This window comes from Kalmanozyma brasiliensis (genome assembly GCF_000497045.1).
Source record: "Kalmanozyma brasiliensis GHG001 unplaced genomic scaffold PSEUBRA_SCAF25, whole genome shotgun sequence".
Classification (NCBI taxonomy): domain Eukaryota; kingdom Fungi; phylum Basidiomycota; class Ustilaginomycetes; order Ustilaginales; genus Kalmanozyma; species Kalmanozyma brasiliensis.
The window spans coordinates 338,614-357,926 of NW_015961965.1; the positions used below are offsets into that span (position 1 = coordinate 338,614).

A 19,313-nucleotide genomic window follows, 5' to 3' on the forward strand; every position below is an offset into this window, starting at 1 on the left:
CCTTGCCCCCCGACTCGATTTGTTTCTGTTGACGGCCGCGCAATCGCGCCTCATCTTCCGAAGAAGTCGCATGCCTGTGAAGCTCTCCTTTCGCCTCGAGCCATTCTGTAGTTTGCTTTTCTCGAAGAAGGGACGAGAAAAATGAAAAAAAAGAAACATGCTCCTTACCTGGGTCGAACAGGTGACCTCCCGATACCTTGTCCACTGGAAACAGTGGCGACTGGTGAAACTGAATTCTTCAGTCGGACGCTCGTACCAACTGAGCTAAAGAAGCTCGCTGGAGAGGCGGCCACTTTTTGTAAATATATAGCAATTGACCATGACCCGGCATCGATGCTAGCAAATAGACAGCCATGCGCTTGATGACGCCCAACGCCGACGAGATCAACCAGAGGAGGTCAAGATAAGATCTCGATGCGCGCTCAGGTGATCCAGCATGGCTTGCTCTTGCTTTGAGCTTGTCCAGCAGAATGGTTGACGGCGAATAGGACGTGGGGTCAAGATGGCCTCTCAGGGTCCCAGTCAGGGTCTTGCTGAGATGCACATCAGCCGGTCAATTGGGCCTCAAGCCTTATCTCGGCTCGAGTGCTTCTTTGACCCGTTCGCCGTTGCTGGAAGAAGCGCGCGAATTAACCTTTTCGTGAACGAGCCAGGCTTGATCATCTCCTTCCTTCATCTTTGCCGGCGCCTCTCTCCTCGACGTCCTAAGCACCACGCCGGAGCTTCGACTGCATCATCGCGGAGCAGCAACTTGTACGTCCAGCCACAATTCGTCAGCGTTCCGCGTGTTGCTCGCATTCACCTCCAACAAGCTTCAAGCGCTTACGTCGTTAGAAGTGGCTACTCACGAATCGGCCCTCGATTCTTGCCAGAGACTTATCAGCAACCGTGTACCTCCAGCAGCAATTGCGCCACGCTTCCTTTGGCATTCACTCTGGCTTTCGAGCTTTCGTTCCTCGTATAATACACGCAGCCAGGCTTCGACTTACGATTCAACCTTGAGCAACTCTCGCTCGAGTCCGCCCATCTGAATCTCATCCAGTCAGCATCCAGCATCCACCCGAACAAGCACACGCTCGGGTCTTGCAACCATCCTCGTAGAGTGTCAGTATAATACTCGACAGAACCTCATTCGATGGCCAGCTTGAGGCCAGCAAGGAGCTCTCACGGTCAAAAACAGCCGGCAATGCACATCGACTCGATGCAATCCGCCTAAGCCACTCTCCTTTCATCTTTCATCCAGCTCTTGCCGGTCCTCAACGTACACAATCCGGTCTCTAGCACGCTCTTACTGCTGTCCGCTTCCAAACCGTTCACAATGTCGTCCGCCGACGCCGCCGACTACGGCTTCAAGCGCTTCCGCGTGTCCAAAGCTTGCATCGTCTGTCGTCTTCGCAAGACAAAGTGCAACGGCGAGCAGCCGTGCGATCGCTGCAAGGCCCACTCGGCGGAGTGCAAGTACGAGACCATCGAATCGCCCGCTCCCAAACGTGTCAGTCGGACCGGTTCATCATCCTCGATTCCCAATGCTGGTCGTGGTTCGCAAGGCAGAGACAACAACGATGATGACGACAGCGACGATGCCTCGGCTGCCAATCCTGCTGACGCTGCTGCCCAGGCAAGAGCTGCGAAGCGCCAGAAGCGGGCCATGATTGATCAGATTGCAGACCGTCGATGGGGTGACAGACTGCCTTCACGCTCCTCCAACAACGCGCGCAAGTCTGGCTACGTTCAGCATCATCTCGAGCTCTACGCCTCCGTCGACCAGGATGAGCCCGCAGGCCACGACACCGACCTACACACAGAAGATGGCATTCGTGCGCACGACCAGAACACGGGCAACATGCAGTTCTACGGCTTTACATCCAATTTCAACTTCCAGCACCGGCTAGCACAGACCGTAGAAGCGCTCCGATTGCGCGAGCAACATCAGCACGCAACAAGCAGCGGTTCGTCTAGAGGAGGGCCATCGTCTGCGACCAATGGCACATCAGTAGGCGGAGACAAGGGTCGTCGCTCATCTCATCTTCCCGAGAGTATGAAGCTCTGGGGCCACCAAGATATCATCTTCCGACAGACTTTGTCAGACAAGTCCTTCCCCACCCTGGATGCCTGCAAAGACGCCGTCGGCGACTCGACCTTCCTGCCGCCGTCCATCGTCGATCGCTTCATCGAGAACTACATGACGCTCATCCAGCCACAGCTCGGTGCAGTGCCCAAACGGCAGATCGTCAAGTGGGTCAAGGATGCTAAAGCCCTCGGCTACCTCTCACGTGGCTTCTCCGGTGTCCCTTCCATGGCCGCATCGGGTCCTGGCAATGCTCCAGCGGGCCAGAAGCTCGGTCCCGCTCCAATGCGTACCAACGAGTTGGCGGCGCTCTATGTCGTCCTTGCGTTGGGTGCTTTGATGGACGAAGGAGATTGGGAAGACTGCTTCGCGCCAGTCTCGCTTACTCGAGAAGGTGCCATCGCTTGCGCCACAACTCTCTTTCTTCTCGCAAAGAAGCGTCTCGAAGAGATTGTCGAGAACTCGAGCATCCAAAGCGCACGCTGTCTCGTGCTCATGAGCTTCTTCTCACTCCAGTGGTCAAGTCCCAACGTTGCCTACCTCTACATCGGCTATGCAGCACGCATGTGCATCTCAATAGGGCTTCACCGCGAGACGTTCTACTCGCCAAACAATCCACGGAGTGCGGAACACCAACAGCTGTGGTGGACATGCTATGGAATCGAGAGGATGATCTCGACCTGGTTCGGTCAGGCGTCCGCAATCCGCGACGACGACGTCTCGGCGCGCTTGCCGCAACCTGACAACTCGCACGACGCCTACTTGCTCGTATACGCCCAGATCGCACGTATCTGCTCGGACATGAGCAGACTCTCCGCCAACCCGCCGGCTAACGCCCACGACGTTCTGCTCGCATCCGAACGCATGGAGGCAGAGATGCTGCGCATCCGCCACGAGGCGCCCAGAGAGCTTGCAATCGGACTGCGCGATGGGTTCAGTCGCGATGCAGACGACGACTCCGATTCGTCTGATCTGGTGGTGCGCCGCTACTCTGTCACCATCCTGTGGTGGTATTTGCGTCTGCTCATACACAGCCCGCTCGTCATCTTTGCGCTGTACTGCCGCTCGATTGGAACCGACATCCCCCGAAGCGTGCTCGACAAGACGCACAGCTCTGCTCGCGCGGGTCAGCAGCTGATTGACGCCATCTCGAATGCAAGGAGCGACATGCCACGACCAGGTCTCGATAACATGCGCTTCGGCAGCTTCTATCTCGACTCGGCGTGCACCATTGTGTTGGCAGCCATCCTGTGCGACCCGAGCAACCAGGAGCTTGCGTTCGGGTATTTGGCTTCGATCGACAGGGCGATCAAGTACCTGGAGAAGAAGGAGCGAATCTACGCGGATCACGGCACCACGGCGTCGCTGCAAAAGGCAAGGGACTTGGTGGTGTTGGCGCGGCAGGTGGTCAGAGCAGCAGCCGGGCAATCAGCGAGCTCCAAGGTGAACGATCAGAACGCCGCTCGTAGCAAGAGCGTGGCGGCGGCTGCTGCGGCATCGGCAGCATCTCCAAATGGCGGCAACAGCACGGTGAACAGCTCGGCAGATGCAGCCAGCAGACTGCCTCGTAGCCGGCTCACGTCGACCTTCTCGACCAGCTCGGAACGAGGTACAGCAGCAGCTGATGAGGACGGAAGTGGAGAAGACGGCTCGAGCACACCCAATGTGGCCCCGACCTCTCTGCACCGCCTTGGCTCCGCAGGTATTTCAGGCAACAACCCGGCCATGGATCTATCGGTCGCCTCGCTCGTCGGTCCATCATCTTCTTCTGCAAGCCCAGCCTACAGGCCTCAGTCGGGCAACACCCCGAGCGCAACAATGGCACCCGATGCAGCGTACAACGAGGGCAAGAGCTACGCCAACGAGCGCGACGAATGGATGCAATACTTCCTTTCGAATTTCGACTGGCTCTCTCAACCGGGCACAACGCCTCAACCGCTCCATCCCAGTGGCAATGGCGGCACGAGCATGTCGCCTGGCTTCAACACCGCGGGGACCCCAGGTTCTGTTGGTAGGATGTTACCGAGCCATCTCAACGGCAGAGGTGCGACAGCGCTGGCATCGCCTGGTCTGAGCTCGCCTGGAAGTGCGGGTGGGCCCGCCTCGTTGAGCGAGCTCGACATTGGACTGCTCATGGGTGGAGTCAGCGTCATGGAAGGCGTCACGGATCTCAACGGGGGTGCAGCTGGCGAGAATGGCAGTGCAGGTGCCGCTTAGTGGTCAAGCTTTTGTCATCGAGTAGACTGCAATCGACACGGGGCTTGTTCAAAGCGTGACGTGTGCTGTGCGAGCCATCGGAAAGGTCGTTCCGGATGATGCCGTAGGCTGTGAGAGAAGGTTACCAAGGGTCTTTATCCGCCAAAGTCTTGTTCGGAACGCGGAAGGTGGAAATTCCCAGCTGATGCCAAGACCCTGATCAGCTCATAAGCTCATAGCACAGCTTGGCGTGTGCGTCCCCAGGGCTGTGCCCAACACGGTGGTTGGACACCCTGCATCCCTTTCATTCTCCTCATCATCGCACACCTTCTCTTACCACCTGCATCATCATCTGGCTTTGCACCGAGTCGTCGAATCTTACTCAAAGCTAAAATCTTACGCACGCTCTCTATACCTCTTCTGCCTTCCAAAAGCTAGCCGACAACATGAACGGCGGAGGCAGCGCTGCTGCTGGTGCGGGTGCCGCAGACGCCGGAGCTGCTGCTTTTCAATCAGCCAGCTACCACAGCGGACACACCAATGGCGCTAACGGAGCAGCCACAACTGCTTCGTCTGGGCCTCAGAACTACACAGCAATGGCCACCGCAGCATCGTCTCAACCACCGCCTTCCACATCGATACCGTCAGGTGCAGGAGCAGAAGAAGCTCAATGGTCGCTCAAGGACATCTTCTGGCGAGGACGCGAGTGCAAGATCATCACACAAAATCAGAACGGACCCTGCTCACTCATCGCTCTCTGCAACATCTTGCTACTGCGGGGAGAGCTCCAGATCACGCCGCCAGATCGACCCGTGGTGAGCTACAGCTATCTCAGTCAGCTCCTCGCCGAACACCTGCTCACCAAAGTCGGAACGGAAGGATTCGGAGGCGAAGGACTGGAAGCAGCGCTTAGCACCCTGCCTCGAACGCAGTATGGTCTGGACGTGGATGTCGGGTTCAACTCGATCACGTCTTTTGCTGCGACGGCGGCTAACGATGGGGGTGCGGGAGAGCTGGCTCTGTTCAGGCTGTGCGGCGTACCTCTGGTGCATGGATGGCTTCCGGATCCTGCAGATGCACCGACCTTTCAAGCGGTGCAGGCGGCCGGTAGCTACAACAAGGCTACCGACATTCTTGTGCGCGGTGACGAGATCGCGGAGGGTGCCGTCGTACGCGATCGCGGAGTCGGTCTGCTGGCAGCAAAGCTGGCGAGCGAGTCGTCGGCCTCAAACGGCAAGCAGCCCGAACGTCAGGCTTGGTCAGACGAGCAAAGGACCACAGTGCGTCAGGCACTCGCTCTCCAGTCGTTCCTCGAGACGCAATCGACCCAGCTCACGTACCATGGCCTCTTCGTCTTGGCCCAAGAGATCCCAGCTGGACAGCCAGTCGCTCTCTTCCGCAACTCGCACCTGTCGGTGCTATACAAGCGACTGCCTAACGAAGGCACAGACGTAGCGGCTGACGGAGCGACACAGCCACCACCGACGCTATTCACGCTGGCAACCGACGCGAGCTTCTTGATGGAGGACGAGATCGTCTGGGAGAGCCTGGTGGATGTCGACGGTGCAAGCAGCGAGTTCTACGACGGCAAGTTCCACAAGTCGACCATGCGGCAAGGAGACTATGTCGGACGCGATGCAGATGGTCTCGGAGGACCTGGGGGAGGCGCGGGTCTCCAGCAGAATGAAGATGCAGACTACGCGCTGGCGATGCAGATATATCACAACGACCAGGATCGACTCGAGCGACAGCAGAGGAGACGAGACCGACGATCTCAGCAAGTATCTCAGCAAGGATTGGCGCAAGGTCAACGCAGCAGCATGGCGCCTGCTCCTCAGCCAGCGTTTGAGGCGCCGAACGAGGTGTTCACCACGATGCGCTACGAGGTGAACGCAAAGCAAGAAGAAGGAGATGCGCTGGTAGTGTCGACCTTGATCCCTGCACGCCTTCGCATCGACCACGCAGGACTGCTCAATGGTCTGCAGAATCTGTCACTTGGTGAAGCAGGTGCTTCTCAGACGGTGCCGACCAGCCAATCAACAAACCCATTCCTGAACGCCACCGAGTCGGCCGCGATCGCGCCTCCAGCATCCCACCCGACCAATCCCTTCCTCACCAGCGCTGCACCCCCGATCAAGCATCGACTGTACCATCATGTACCTCTGCTGGATCAGCACCTGGAGCGTCTCAAGACATCGGCGGGCGCCATGTGCCGTGCGTACTCTGCTGTCTGGTCCATGCCGCTGCTGGAACAAGAACGGTCGCTGCAACCAGAGCGGATTCTGGAAGCCATCGAGGCGAGTCTGGCCTCTTCCGAGGTCGGAAACGCGACGCAGGGCCAGGTCAAGGGCATCCGAGTGGCAATCTCAAGGGACGGAGGGATCCGTGTCACGCAGCGCAACATCACACCTTTCCCAAGCACCCTCGACGACGGTCTCAGCACAACACGCCCACCCAGTGTTCGACTCGACTTTATGCCGACACGCGTGCGCACGATGGACTTGGAGCCGATTGTGTTCAACAAGACGGACGCACGTGGATTCTACGAGGCTGCCAAGCAGCGAGTTGGTGCGGACCCAAGTGTGCTCAGCGGAGTGCGCGAGACGGACGACAGATGCTTTGATGTGATTCTGTGGAACGACGAGCAGACGGAGATGCTAGAAGAAGCTAGCTCTGTGACTGCGCCGACCCGGCTGGTGACCGAGTCGAGTCTGGCCAACGTGCTTGTCGAGCAGGTCTCCCCGGCAGGAGTTCAATCGCGCTTTGTAACTCCGCGCACATCGACAGGCATGCTCGACGGCCTCTTGCGCCGCTGGCTGGTCAACAAAGGGCTGGTGGAAGAAGCCGACGTCGAGCTGGACGAGCTTGTTCGTCAAGTGCGCGAGGGCTCTGCGCACATCTGGCTCTGCAACTCGCTGCGCGGCGTGTGGCGAGTCGACTTGGCCGACCCACCTCGTATCGGCGCTGCGGGTATCAATGCAAACGCAACCGGGAGCAGCGCCAGTCGAGTCAAGAAGACGCGCTTCTCGTCGTTTGTCAGGGGCGCATCCTACAAGAACGCACACAACGGCGCAGCAACAACGGCAGCACCTTCAGGAAGCGCAGTAGCGCCTCCGCCAGCAGCACCCTATCAGCCAGAGACAGTCCACAATCAGGTGCAAGACGATCTGTATGGTCACAAGCAGGACGGCAGCAACAGCAGCGGCAAGGGTCTCAACAAGCTCAAAGGCAAAAAGACAAAGGCGGGCAAGGACGACAAGAAGGACTGCCTCGTCATGTGAAGCGAAGTCGGTCGAAGGCTGTTCTACAATGTGATTCAGTCTTGGCAGCGCAGATGCCAGCCTTGACGTTGACTAACTTCTGATGTGATGAGAAAAGCTTGACGAGCAAGAGCTTAACGGTGCAGAGGTTGCTCATGTCCGTGCGAGGCCTGTCCTTGGACGTTTGAAAGGTGTTGGACCCTGAATCGGTCGCCTCGACTGAAATTTTTAGAGCGTTCTTGGACGCGAGGTGGGGCTTATCGCGTAAAGTGACGATGATGAGAAGATGTGATGCTCTTTGACGAATCACAGTGATATCAAAGAACAACAAGATTGGCTCAGCCTTTGAGATGAAGAGCTCGGCGCTGCTCCTTTTGTCTTCTGCCCACCATCACATCGCCCACTCCCACTTTGCGTGTGCTGGCAGCGCTGGTCGCTGCTAAGCTCATCGTTGATTCATCCCGCCCACCGTGCATCTTCTCCCACCACGCTCCGCTTTGTCTTCAGCCGCGACAAGACCGGCCACTTGCTCTGGATAGATCCATAGAACTTCGCCCCTTCATTCGGAACATTGACTCGCTGCGGACTGTCATGCATCGAGCTGCAAGACCTCCCTCCTCCCTCCTTCGCACACGGACTCTCTCCTTGGAACATGCACGGACACCTCGAGCATCATATATAGACGGATCAAACTTCGTCAACTCCTCATAGACTGCGTAACCCCTTCTTCTTGTCAAAACGGCTAGCTTGAGCCGACAGAGATGCTCACCATTCAGCATTCTGACTCAGCTCCGACCCCTGCGGCAATGCCTTCCCCCGTCTTTTAGAGCTCGCGACGGAGAGATCAAACCACAGAGAACACGACAGGACAGCTAGACTACACATCAATCGGTGGCGTCTGACCCTGCCTACACAATGGAGATCCTCGTCCAGCAAATCAATCCTTGGGTCACCGAGCAAGACCTCTACAATCGCATCGCCACCGCGCTCCACACTCCGCCAGTCCGTCTACCAGGCGATGGTCTAACCAACTTCCGACTCTTGTTGCCCAAGACCGGCCGCGATCGACACAAAGGCTTTGCTTTCGTCACCATCGCAGAGACCTCGACAGCTTCCGCCTTCCTTCAATACTACTCTGGCAAGACAGGCAGACCCCTCGACATAGTTCGAGACGGCAAGTACAACGCGCTCAAACTCATCTCCAACGGTTTCGGTGCTGAGCGGGTGGTCCAAGACATTCTACGCCACTCCTTCGAGACGTGGGAGGAGAGACAGAGACGGCTCCGAGGCGATCCCGCTCAGAGCAGCGACGAAGACGACGTTCAGCACCACGCCTTGCTCGCCAGAGTGGTCGATCCCACCGAGCCTAGGCCTGTGCATCGCGCCAATGTCGCTTACGCCGTATCCGCACGCACCGAGCCCACCCGCGTAGTCTCCAGTCGTCCGCACACGCGCAGAGCCGTCGAGCCGCCTCAGAGCGACGGAGCTTGGAACAAAGTCGAATTTGGCGTCATCTGCGAAGACGGCAAGTTCTCCATCGAGGACTTTGATCGCCTCTTGACTCCATTGCCATCGGGTTTTGACGTCAAAGCCCAAGTTCTTTACTTTGGCAACAAGAAGAATGCGATCCGCATTCTCTTCAACAACATCGTCGCCTGGTCCATTGATCGTGACCACAATGCGCTCGCTTTCGAGCTCGAGGATCCCGCTACGTTCATCCTGGATGGTCGAAATAGTACCTCGTTTGACTTCATCGAGACAATCCTCCATCCCGACTGGGACTTTCTCGCTCAAAGAGAACGCAAGCACTATCGCATCCCAAGTATCGCTTGCCACTTCCGCGTCTCCTTCGTCTCCACTCGTGATCTCGACTGGTTCTGTCTCGAAGCGCGTCCCTTTCTCAAGCGTGCTGGCAATCCACGCCACTCCCCTCGCCCCATCGTGCGGCGTAATCTGACCGACCCCGAATACTATAAAGCAGCAGCAGTGTTCTACGCGACACTGGACATCAAAGTCGCCTACCAATTCGAAAAGCTCTTCCGCAATGCGCTCTATTCGCCTACTGTCCTCGAGACCCTCAAGTCGAACACACGCCGTCTCATCAAGCTCTACAGCGTCGACTTCGCGGCCCGAGTGCTCGAAAGCCTTGCCGCCACCTCGCGCCAGGTACAGGTCCGCGAGCGCAACACGAAGTGTCTTCTAGCTTCCACCAAGCTGCAAGAGCGTATCCATGCCGAAGAAGAGCGTCTCAAGCGCTACGACGCAAAAGAGATCGCCACGCTCGACGACATAGCTATGACCACCGCTGTGGCCCAGGTCTTTCATGTCACCGTCACACCAACACGGATTCTCCTCGAAGGCCCTTTCATGGACGCCTCCAATCGTGTTCTCCGCCTCTTTCCCGAATTCGGCAGCCACTTCTTGCGAGTCGCCTTCTCCGATGAGGACGGCGACCGCTTCCCCGTCTCTCGACTCGATCTCGACGGCGTCGACAGCGAATCGTTCGTGCACGAGCGGATCGGGACCACACTCAAGTGCGGCATCACCATCGCTGGTCGTCACTACAGCTTACTCGCTTGGTCGGGCTCTGGTCTTGGCAGTCACCACTGCTGGTTCGTCACGCCCTTCACAGACAAGAAAGGCAAGCCGTGGGATGCTGAGCGTATTCGCCAGTCGCTCGGTAACTTCAGTCGAGTCGAAAAGCAACCGGCTCGCTTTGGCGCACGTCTCTCGCAGGCTTTCAGTGCCACATCGTCCACCATCCGCATCAAAGACGAGTGGATCAAGATCATCCGAGACGACTACAGCGACGCACGCATGCCGTCCGACGGGCGCCGTCAAGGAGATTTCTACCTGCTCACTGACGGTGTAGGTCAGATCTCGCGTGCGCTGCTCAACGACATTTGGCGAGAGCTGTGCACAGTCAAGAACATGCGTCGCGAATGGCACCTGTCGCAGGAGGATCCAGCACGCATTCCCTCTGCCATCCAGTTCCGCTGCGGGGGTGCGAAGGGCGTCCTCTGCCTCAATCCGAAACTGACAGGCAAACAGATGATCGTGCGAGAGAGCATGATCAAGTTTTCTGCTCCCGAGCATCGCGATCTGGAGGTGGCTGCGACTTCCTTCTCCGCTCTGCCAGCCCGTCTCAATCGTCCACTCATCAACGCACTCGAGGATCTTGGCGTCAAGGCACCGGTGTTCTTGTCACTGCAACACAAGGCGGTCGAGAATGCTCAATCGGCCCGCAGATGCTTCAAGCGTGCGTCCAAGCTGATGGGCTCGTTTGCTCTCAGCGACACTGCGGAGATGAACCGGCTCTTCCGTCGCCTCGAAAGCCTGGTCGGTGTTCAACCTGACAAGCTTCACCCTGATGGCATCCTTAACCGGCTTTGTACAATCGTGATCGCCGCTGCTCTCGGCGATCTCAAGCGCAAGGCGAGAATTCCCGTTGATGGCAGTACTCTTATTAGTGTCGTGGACGAATTTGGGTATCTGGCGCGAGGCCAGATCTTCGCCCAGGTCGACGACTACAACGACGGCAAGTTCACGGCTTTCCAAGGTCAAGTCATGATCGGTCGAAGTCCAACGATTCACCCAGGTGATGTACGTGTGGTGACTGCGGTGGCGCCGCCTCCAGACCACCCGCTTTGGCAGCTACGCAACGTCGTCGTGTTTAGCAAGAGCCCCACCGGTCGACCCCTCCAGTCGATGCTCAGCGGCGGCGACCTCGACGGCGACCTATACACCATCTACCAAGATCCTCGTCTGTACCCGGAGCGAGTCATTTCGCCTGGACAGTATAAGACCGTGCCTCCTCGCTCACTGGCAAGGTCCTGCACTGCTGAAGATCTTGCCGACTTCTTTGTCGACTACATCATCAACGACCAGGTTGGCCTGGTATCGACCTTCCATCTGCAAATCGCCGACAAGAGCGAGCTTCACTCGCTCGATCCGGACTGCATCAAGCTGGCACAGCTGCATGCAAAGGCGGTGGACTACCGCAAAACGGGACAGGCAATCCCTCGCAAGGAAGTGCCCATGCCACCATTCAACTCGGCCCGACCGGACTTTCTGGCTCAACGACCGGCAGGCCCCAACATCTACGCAAGCCCGAGAGCGCTTGGTCAGCTCTACAGAGCGATTCCGGAACAGGTCACGGACACTCCCTTCGGCACGCAACCTGCGTGGGCCAGGGGAGAGAGCAACCCGAGCGCGCTCACCAAAATCCTCAAGCAGCCGGGCAAGTCGGACGACATTCTGTCGATCCTATCGACGCTGGCGCAAAAATATTCCCAGATCGTGCCAGAGGGACTGAGACTGGTGCAGATGCAGGAGCATTTCCGACCGCTTCTCGAGACATTCGTCTTCGAGCTGAGCAAGCTGGCCGCATGGATCCCAGAAAGCAGAACCGAGACGGAATGGCTAAGCGAGGAAGAGATTTTGATCGGCACACAGGTCATGGCGTGCAAGGCGAAACAGCTGAAAAGACGACAGGAAAGGTTGACCTCGTCTACGGCGGAGCTGTTCCCGATCCTGAGGGCGCAACTGCAGCTCATTGCGGGTAACGATAGCGTCGAGACAGGAACGATCCGACCAGACACGCGCAAAGGGCCGACCAAGAACATCACGGGCAGGTCGCAGACTGGCATCCCCGGGAAAGAAATATCGGACACCTTGCACTTCACTGGCTATGCGCAGGTCGTCCCTGCGGAGCCTCGACCAAGGCCCAAGCCGAGGATCGTGGTGGTCGATGGTGAGAGAGTGGTGCTGCGCGAGCGACCTGATCCCAACGGCAGTCCATCGCCTTGGTCCGATGACTCGGACAGCGAATACGGCGAGTACTACGACATTGTGGAACGGGTGAATCGAGCACGCGAAAAGTACGTCGACGACTGTCTGCGAAGGGGAGACGCGAAGAAGAAGGCCGAAGCCGCTGCTGCTGCGGCTGCCTCGTCGTCTCGCTCCAACGGCAACGGCAATGGACATCGAAATGGCGCCACGAACGGGAACGGTCACAGTGCCAACGGACAGCAGCCGGAAAGACGAGTCGTCGTCGGCATTGACCATGCTCGCTCGAACGGCACCGCCAACACCAACGGTCGCGGCAAAGGCAAGGGAAAGGGCAAGGCCAAGGCGAACGGAACCAGCAACGGCTACAACTACGGCTCGAGCAACGGCCCTTCGCACACCAACGGCTGTAGCAACGGCACTTCGCAAACCAACGGCGCCGCCAATGGCAAGTCCAAGACAAACGGCACCTCCAACCACAACTCAAAGGGCAAGAACCGCGCCATCGCGTGCACCGACCCAGAACTTTACCAGCTCATGTACGATTCCGACGACTCGGACTACGGCATGGAGCGTCACTACTCGGGTCGCATGTCGGCCGACGACCTGGCTCGGCGCAAACGACGCAAGGAGCTGCGCTATCTGTACTCTGCATGCTATCTGGGCGCCACCGAGGCGAGTGTGCGCAGCTTCGGCGGGAATACGTTTGCGGTGGTCGCGCTCGGATGCCTGCTGGAGCTGATCGAGGAACATCAGTCGAATGGACGACTGTTTTGAAGACAACAAGGGCGAAGCATGCAATGCGATGCTTCATCTGAAACTAAATCTCGACTCTGTGAAAGGGACTCGAGCGATAGACGTTGTGTCATGAGGCATGGCCCCCCAAATGAGGTTGTGGTGGGGACGGCGCAAAACTGGAGAGCAGCGCAGCGCAGCGCGGGTACGCGCATAGCTGCGCACAGGATTTGACTCGCGCCTCCTTGCTCTGTGCTTCTTACCTTCTCCTTCATCATCCTCTCCACGGTCGAGCTAGACCTTGTTCCAACCCAGCAAGCCGCCACGATGCAACAGAGCAGCAACTCAAGCTACCAATGCAGGTGCCACTTGATCCAGCTACCAGAGAATTACCCTGACATCGTTGACGACGGTCAACTTGCGGCCGAGGGCCTGATAGACCACTTTTACGAACAGGGATGGATCCTCGAGCAAAAGTCTTTTGAGGAATACATCGACATCTACTGTACGGCGAAGGAATGCCCCTTCAATATCAGGCTGTACAAGGTTTCCCGTGCCCACCGGAACATGTACGCCGTACTGTTGATGAACAACCGCCACCTTGGCGGCTCAGGACCGGCGGCTAGTTGCAAACGCGATCACTAACGCTCTCACAGCAACGATCCAGTCGTCAGGCGTCAATCTGATTGTCCATCTCCAAGCACATCAGCCGCCACCCTCCGCGCGCTGTCGCCTCCTCAAGAACACAAGCAAGCTGAAGGTGAGGTAGCAGAACGTCGCTCCATCACCTTTCCAGTCCGTTTCAAGTCCACGGACGAAATCCTTCAGCTCATCAGTCAAATGCAGGACAGAGACAGGGCTACCCTGTGCAAGCAGCTAGATCGTATGTCATCCTGAATCGGTTTTGCACGCGCGCTCAATGTCATCTCCATATTGTAGACATGACGACGATGAAAACAGATTGGTTGCGACTGAAACACTGAGACAGGAACTGCGGCGAAGAGCAAAGGCCAACACATGCTGAGTCGATCACGAAGAGGATGCGTCTAACTTGAGAGATGCGCCATGCCCGATTTCTCGCGTCTGTGCGTCAGAAGAAGGCGTGGAAAGTGCCAGAAACGGCGTTCTTCCAAAAAATCGAAGCTCGATTGCGTGTTCTTCTTGCGAGCAACACTTGACTTCTCACTCCCCACTGTTCATAAAGTGTTGGTCTCGTCACCGCTCATTTGTTCCAACACACCACCACCATCCGATTGATCGAATTTCCAAGATGGCTACCTCGAGCAGCACCGCGCCCAAACCGGGCAACCCTTTGGTCTACCTGGACCTGTCGTTCGGCACCTCACCTCCCCCGACCCGCGCTGGCGCCAACCGAATCGTCATCGAGCTTTACGCCCACTTGGTCCCTAAGACAGCCGAGAACTTCCGCGCTCTCTGCACCAACCCTTCCACCGTCACCACCTCTTCTGGCACACCTCTTTCGTACAAGAACTCGATCTTTCACCGTGTCATCCCCAAGTTCATGATCCAGGGCGGCGACTTCACTCGCGGTGACGGCACAGGCGGCGAAAGCATCTACGGCGAAAAGTTTGCCGATGAAGATCTGACGGGAAAACACGACGCTCCGTTCTTGCTGAGCATGGCCAATGCCGGACCGGGGACGAATGGGAGTCAGTTTTTCATCACGACGGTGCCGACGCCGCATTTGGATGGGAAGCATGTGGTGTTTGGACGTGTGTTGCGAGGAAAGGGGGTGGTGAGGAGGGTGGAAGCGGTGGAGACGAGCAGCGATCGGCCTGTGGAAAATGTGAGGATTGTGGAGTGTGGGCAGCTGGAGGAGGGATCGGAGGAGGTCAAGAATGGCAGCTATGGCATTGAGGCGGATGCCACGGGCGATCAGTACGAGGACTTCCCCGAGGATCAGGATGACAAGCTCGAAAGCGATGTCAAAGCAACGTTCGACATCGGTTCCGCTCTCAAGAGCATCGCCAACGCGCAATTCTCGAAGGGACAGTTCGCCACTGCGCTGGAGAAATACCAGAAGGCGCTGCGCTACCTCTCGCTCCACCCCATCCTACCGGAAGACACCCCCTCCGCGCTCGCCTCCGAGTGGAGCACGCTCAAGACGAGCATCCAGCTCAACACCGCCCTGTGCGCGCTCAAGACCACACCCGCACAACCAACCGTCTCCATCAAAACCGCCACCGCGGTGATCCAGCACCTCACCTCGACCAAACCCGAGTCGTGGGAGACCAACGCGGAGAGCGAGGCGGCCGAGACCAAGAAGAAGGCGGACCTGGCCAAAGCGTTCTACCGCCGAGCACTGGCGTACGTTGCGCAGAAGGACGACGAGCGCGCCGAGGCGGATCTGGGTCGGGCCAAGGAGCTGGCACCCGCGGATGCGGGGATCAGGAACGAATTGGCCAATGTGGCGAAGAGGAGGGAGGCGAGGAAGAAGGCGCAGCGGGCGGCGTATAGTAAGATGTTTTCCTAGTCTTCATGGGTAGAATGGCATTGGATTCATGCATCATTGGTGTGGATGTTCTTGCTCTTCGTCGTCGTGAGTCTCCTGTGGCTGACCGCGTCCGCCCCAGATAGCGTCCATAGCCGCACGTATGGCGCCAAACGCCCCTTGTCCAGCCGCCTCCATCTCGCCATCCTCCTGCTCGTCCTCTTCTCCACCAAATCCACCAGGCATCCCACCTCCCCTCTGCGCCTGCGCCATCCCCATCACCTGTGCCATAACCTCTTCCCTCGTCTCATCGTCCATATTCTCCATGGCGGCATCCCATCCCTGCCCCGCACCTAGCCCTTGCAACGCCCTCCGGAAGGCGGCCATCATCCCCTCTCCCCGCCCTCCATCCCGTTGAGCTGGAAGGGACGAAAGCACAGGTGCGAAATACGCATCGTCGTACCGGGTCACCTCTTCCCCTGTAGGTGGAACCGGGTCGAACGAGTCCATCTGCTCGCTGCTCCCCGTAATGCTTGGGGGCAGGTACGCGATCAGCTGCTGACGAACCGTATCGGGGACATCCGAGACAAGCACATGACGGTAGATACCTTGGCGGGTGCGGTGCGATGCGCTGGCGGGTTGCGTTTGGCGATTTTGCTTGGGTCGATTGAAATCCTCGATGAGAGCGGGGGAGAGAGCGAGTGTGGTAGATCGTAACCAGTCGCCCAAACCAGGGTCCTTCCAGAGCGACTCGGAACGGAGGACGTAGATGTGCGTCAGCAAATCGCCCAACGTGTCGGAGGAAGAAGAGAAGCGTGGGGCGAGCTGGAAGAGGGGGTGACCGGCGAGGGTCGAGGGGAGTTCGATACCGATCTTGTTGCACAGCAGCGGTACTACGGCTGGGAACCGGGCGATGGCGAGTCGGAGAGCGGCATTGGAGCGAGTATGCGATTTGTCCCCCTCCTCCTTCTCCACCGCACGCAAGGCGAGGGCGCGCGAATAGGCGAGACCCACACACCAATCCAACGTCCCCGCATACCCGGCACCTTCACCCGCAGCTTCTTTGTCCCCATCAGTGATCGTCCGCGCGGCGACACTCAGCTCCTCGACGCTATGCACGCCTTTCGACCGCTGCGCATCCAGTTGCGGGAACAATTCCACCAACCACCTCCCCTGTTTCGCTTTCACCGCCAAGAAATCGATCCACAGCAACGCCGCATGATGATCCTCCCCATCCTCCCCGCATCCCAACAGCAACTTTGCCCACTCCAACGCGGTCCTCCACGTCCCCCTTCGTCCCAAAAACCCAATGTTGCGATGGATCGCCATGTAAAACGCCCGATTCTCCACCTTGGCAAAGCTTACCACGGGTGGCCCACTGGTGCTGCTACTCAAACAGCTCGTAAAAAACGGACTCGCACAGCGTTCCATCACAAACAGCGCGCGATCGTTGAAATCCGCCGCCTGACCCAAATCCCCCTGATGCCGTGAATACTCGGAGAGCTGCAACAGCGTATCCACGTGGTAGGGATACACCCTGAGCAAAGCCATGAGCGAATTGGGATCGTAGCTCCGAACGGCTTGGAGGAATTGCATCTGGACTTGACGGTAGGCTTTGCTGTGCCTCCACACGCAGGTTCGGCCGGAAGGCGATTCGAGGATGTCCATGGACATGCCGGTGAAGGAGCGCGCGATGGGCGGCCAGTGCGGTTGCGGCGTGCACAGGAGGGAGCGGACTTTGAGGTTGGGGTTGGTCGCTTGGGCGCGAGCGCGAGCGCCGTTGGTCGCACGACCGCCGCCCGCGGAGGAGGCCGCTTCGGATTGATACGCTTTGATGGCCGCGGAACCGAATTGACGCCGGAGCTCGAGCGAGGGGTCGAGGTTGCGTGGGTCGAGCGCGAGGTGCGTGCGGAAGGCCGAGACGCGGTTGGCGGAGGGAGCGTTTGAGGAGGAACTGGGAGCGGAGTTGGACGAGTCGGTGTTGAGCGAGGCTTGCGAGGCGAGCAGGGCGTCGAACTCGTCGATCGACATCTCGGACACGTCTTTCAACTTGGCAGCTGGGGTCGGCGCGGTGGGCTTCTTCTTGGTCGACTTCTTCGCGGCATTGATCGATGGCGTCTGCTGTGCGGTGTCGCCTTCTGCCGAACCAGTATTGTCAGCCGTAGCAGCAGCAGCAGCTTTCTTTTTCTTCTTCTTGTTCTTCTTCTTGTTCGACTTTGCCGCTTGCTGCGTGGAGATATCTTGATCTGGCTCCGAGTCGTCCTGTTCCTCCTCCTCTTCAGCACCATCACCTAGTGCAGCGAAGAGTGAAGTGGTTGTTGGCTTCTTCGTGGCGGTCGAGACAGGAGCTGCTTCCTCTTCCTCCTCGTCATCATCCTGATCGTCATCATCCGATTCGGCTAGTTGTTGAAATGCGGACTTCTTCGCTGCCTCGTTGGTCGGCAGCGGTGCTTCGGCCAGCTCGTCGAGCTCCTGTTGTTCACGCAGCTGCCGCTTGTTGAGCCTCTTGCTGCTCATTCTTGCTAGCTTGACTGTGACGAGTCTGTGACAGGTTGAAGGAAGGAAGAAGGGATCCATGTGGAGCAGAATCAGAAAAGTGGAGCGGGCGGAGCACAGTCCGAATTCCGAGATTCAACGCTTAGCTCAGGCGAGAGAGCTCTAAAAAAAGGGAAGCAGCGCTCTTCCTTCGCTCTTGCTTCAACCTTCTCAACGATCTATACCAACACAACCAGCAACGGACTATCGCGGTCACCGCAGGGAACAACATCACAATGAACGCGCTCTCGGCCACAGTGCGCGCCGCAGCGATAGCTCGCTCCCAACGGCCCCTCACCCTCCGAAGCATCTCCACCCTCCCACGCAGCATCACCCTTCGACCCACGGCACGAGTCGCCCCGGTCCCCAACACCGCCCGCTACTACTCCTCACAACGCGAAGAGTCAGCCAAAGACAAACTCGCCGTGGGTCCCTTCAACCTCCGTGCCGGCCTCCTATTTCTCGTCACCGGTGCGGGATTACTCTACTACTTCCGCACAGAAAAAGCCAAAGTGGCCGAACGACGCAAGGCCGAGACCGCCTCTGCCAAGGTGGGACGTCCACGCATCGGCGGCCCCTTCGAACTGGTGACCTCCACCTCCCACCCTTTCACACACGACGATCTGCTGGGCAGCTTCTCATTGGTCTACTTCGGTTTCACCAACTGCCCCGATATCTGCCCCGAGGAGCTGGATAAGATGGGTGAAGTGGTCGATCGCATCGACGCCAAGTACGGAAAGACGGTGATCAACCCGGTGTTCATCTCGTGCGATCCAGCGAGAGATACCGTTCCACAGCTCGAGAGGTATATTGAGGATTTCCACCCGAGGATGGTCGGGTTGACAGGGACGTTTGAGGCGGTCAAACAGGCGTGCAAGGCCTACCGAGTCTACTTTAGCACCCCACCAGGAGCCGATCCAATGGGAGATTATTTGGTGGATCACAGCATCTTTTTCTACCTCATGGATCCCGAGGGCAAATTCGTCGATGCGTTCGGAAGGAGCGTCGATGCCACAGAGACGGGAGACAAGGTGGATGCGTATGTCAAGCAGTGGATCGATGCTGGGTTGGAGATTAAGGAGGCCGATGCCAGGGAGCGGGTGCAGAAGGATGGAAGGCAGAAGGTGGGCCTTTGAACAGTCACTTGTACTTGAGCAGGATTGAATTCTCACCACTTCCTCCAGTCGACGCTGTGAGCCTAGACTCAGACCTGAACCGGCGCAGAGCAGTGACGGGCTTTTGAGAATGGCCCTGGTTTGCTCATCACATTCTTGCTCCC

The 19,313-nt window shown here is 58.0% G+C and overlaps 6 protein-coding genes and 1 non-coding gene across 7 annotated transcripts; 5 read left to right on the top strand and 2 right to left on the bottom strand.

The window, feature by feature from the left end:
* Nucleotides 1–158: 158 nt before the first annotated feature.
* On the bottom strand, nucleotides 159–274 carry PSEUBRA_006479. The gene is made up of 2 exons: nucleotides 237–274; nucleotides 159–194 (listed from the first exon to the last, which is right to left on the bottom strand). It is a non-coding gene; the product is annotated as a tRNA-Phe (tRNA).
* A 1,044-nt stretch (nucleotides 275–1,318) lies between these two features.
* Nucleotides 1,319–4,285, top strand: PSEUBRA_003846 (uncharacterized protein; the record flags this gene model as incomplete). Its single annotated transcript, XM_016436872.1, has 1 exon — nucleotides 1,319–4,285. The coding sequence occupies one exon, from the start codon at nucleotides 1,319–1,321 to the stop codon at nucleotides 4,283–4,285; it is 2,967 nt and encodes a 988-aa protein (XP_016291835.1).
* A 425-nt stretch (nucleotides 4,286–4,710) lies between these two features.
* Nucleotides 4,711–7,545, top strand: PSEUBRA_003847 (Aminotransferase, class IV; the record flags this gene model as incomplete). Its single annotated transcript, XM_016436874.1, has 1 exon — nucleotides 4,711–7,545. One exon carries the CDS (start codon nucleotides 4,711–4,713, stop codon nucleotides 7,543–7,545), a length of 2,835 nt encoding a protein of 944 aa, XP_016291836.1.
* Nucleotides 7,546–8,439: 894 nt separating this feature from the next.
* On the top strand, nucleotides 8,440–13,089 carry PSEUBRA_003848 (RNA-dependent RNA polymerase, eukaryotic-type; the record flags this gene model as incomplete). Its single annotated transcript, XM_016436873.1, has 1 exon — nucleotides 8,440–13,089. One exon carries the CDS (start codon nucleotides 8,440–8,442, stop codon nucleotides 13,087–13,089), a length of 4,650 nt encoding a protein of 1,549 aa, XP_016291837.1.
* Nucleotides 13,090–14,317: 1,228 nt separating this feature from the next.
* PSEUBRA_003849 (Cyclophilin-like peptidyl-prolyl cis-trans isomerase domain protein) lies at nucleotides 14,318–15,541 on the top strand (the record flags this gene model as incomplete). The annotated part of the gene is made up of 1 exon (XM_016436884.1): nucleotides 14,318–15,541. The coding sequence occupies one exon, from the start codon at nucleotides 14,318–14,320 to the stop codon at nucleotides 15,539–15,541; it is 1,224 nt and encodes a 407-aa protein (XP_016291838.1).
* A 33-nt stretch (nucleotides 15,542–15,574) lies between these two features.
* Nucleotides 15,575–18,016, bottom strand: PSEUBRA_003850 (Transcription factor 25; the record flags this gene model as incomplete). The annotated part of the gene is made up of 1 exon (XM_016436897.1): nucleotides 15,575–18,016. One exon carries the CDS (start codon nucleotides 18,014–18,016, stop codon nucleotides 15,575–15,577), a length of 2,442 nt encoding a protein of 813 aa, XP_016291839.1.
* A 254-nt stretch (nucleotides 18,017–18,270) lies between these two features.
* Nucleotides 18,271–19,170, top strand: PSEUBRA_003851 (Copper chaperone SCO1/SenC; the record flags this gene model as incomplete). The annotated part of the gene is made up of 1 exon (XM_016436883.1): nucleotides 18,271–19,170. The coding sequence occupies one exon, from the start codon at nucleotides 18,271–18,273 to the stop codon at nucleotides 19,168–19,170; it is 900 nt and encodes a 299-aa protein (XP_016291840.1).
* Between the last annotated feature and the right edge of the window lie 143 nt (nucleotides 19,171–19,313).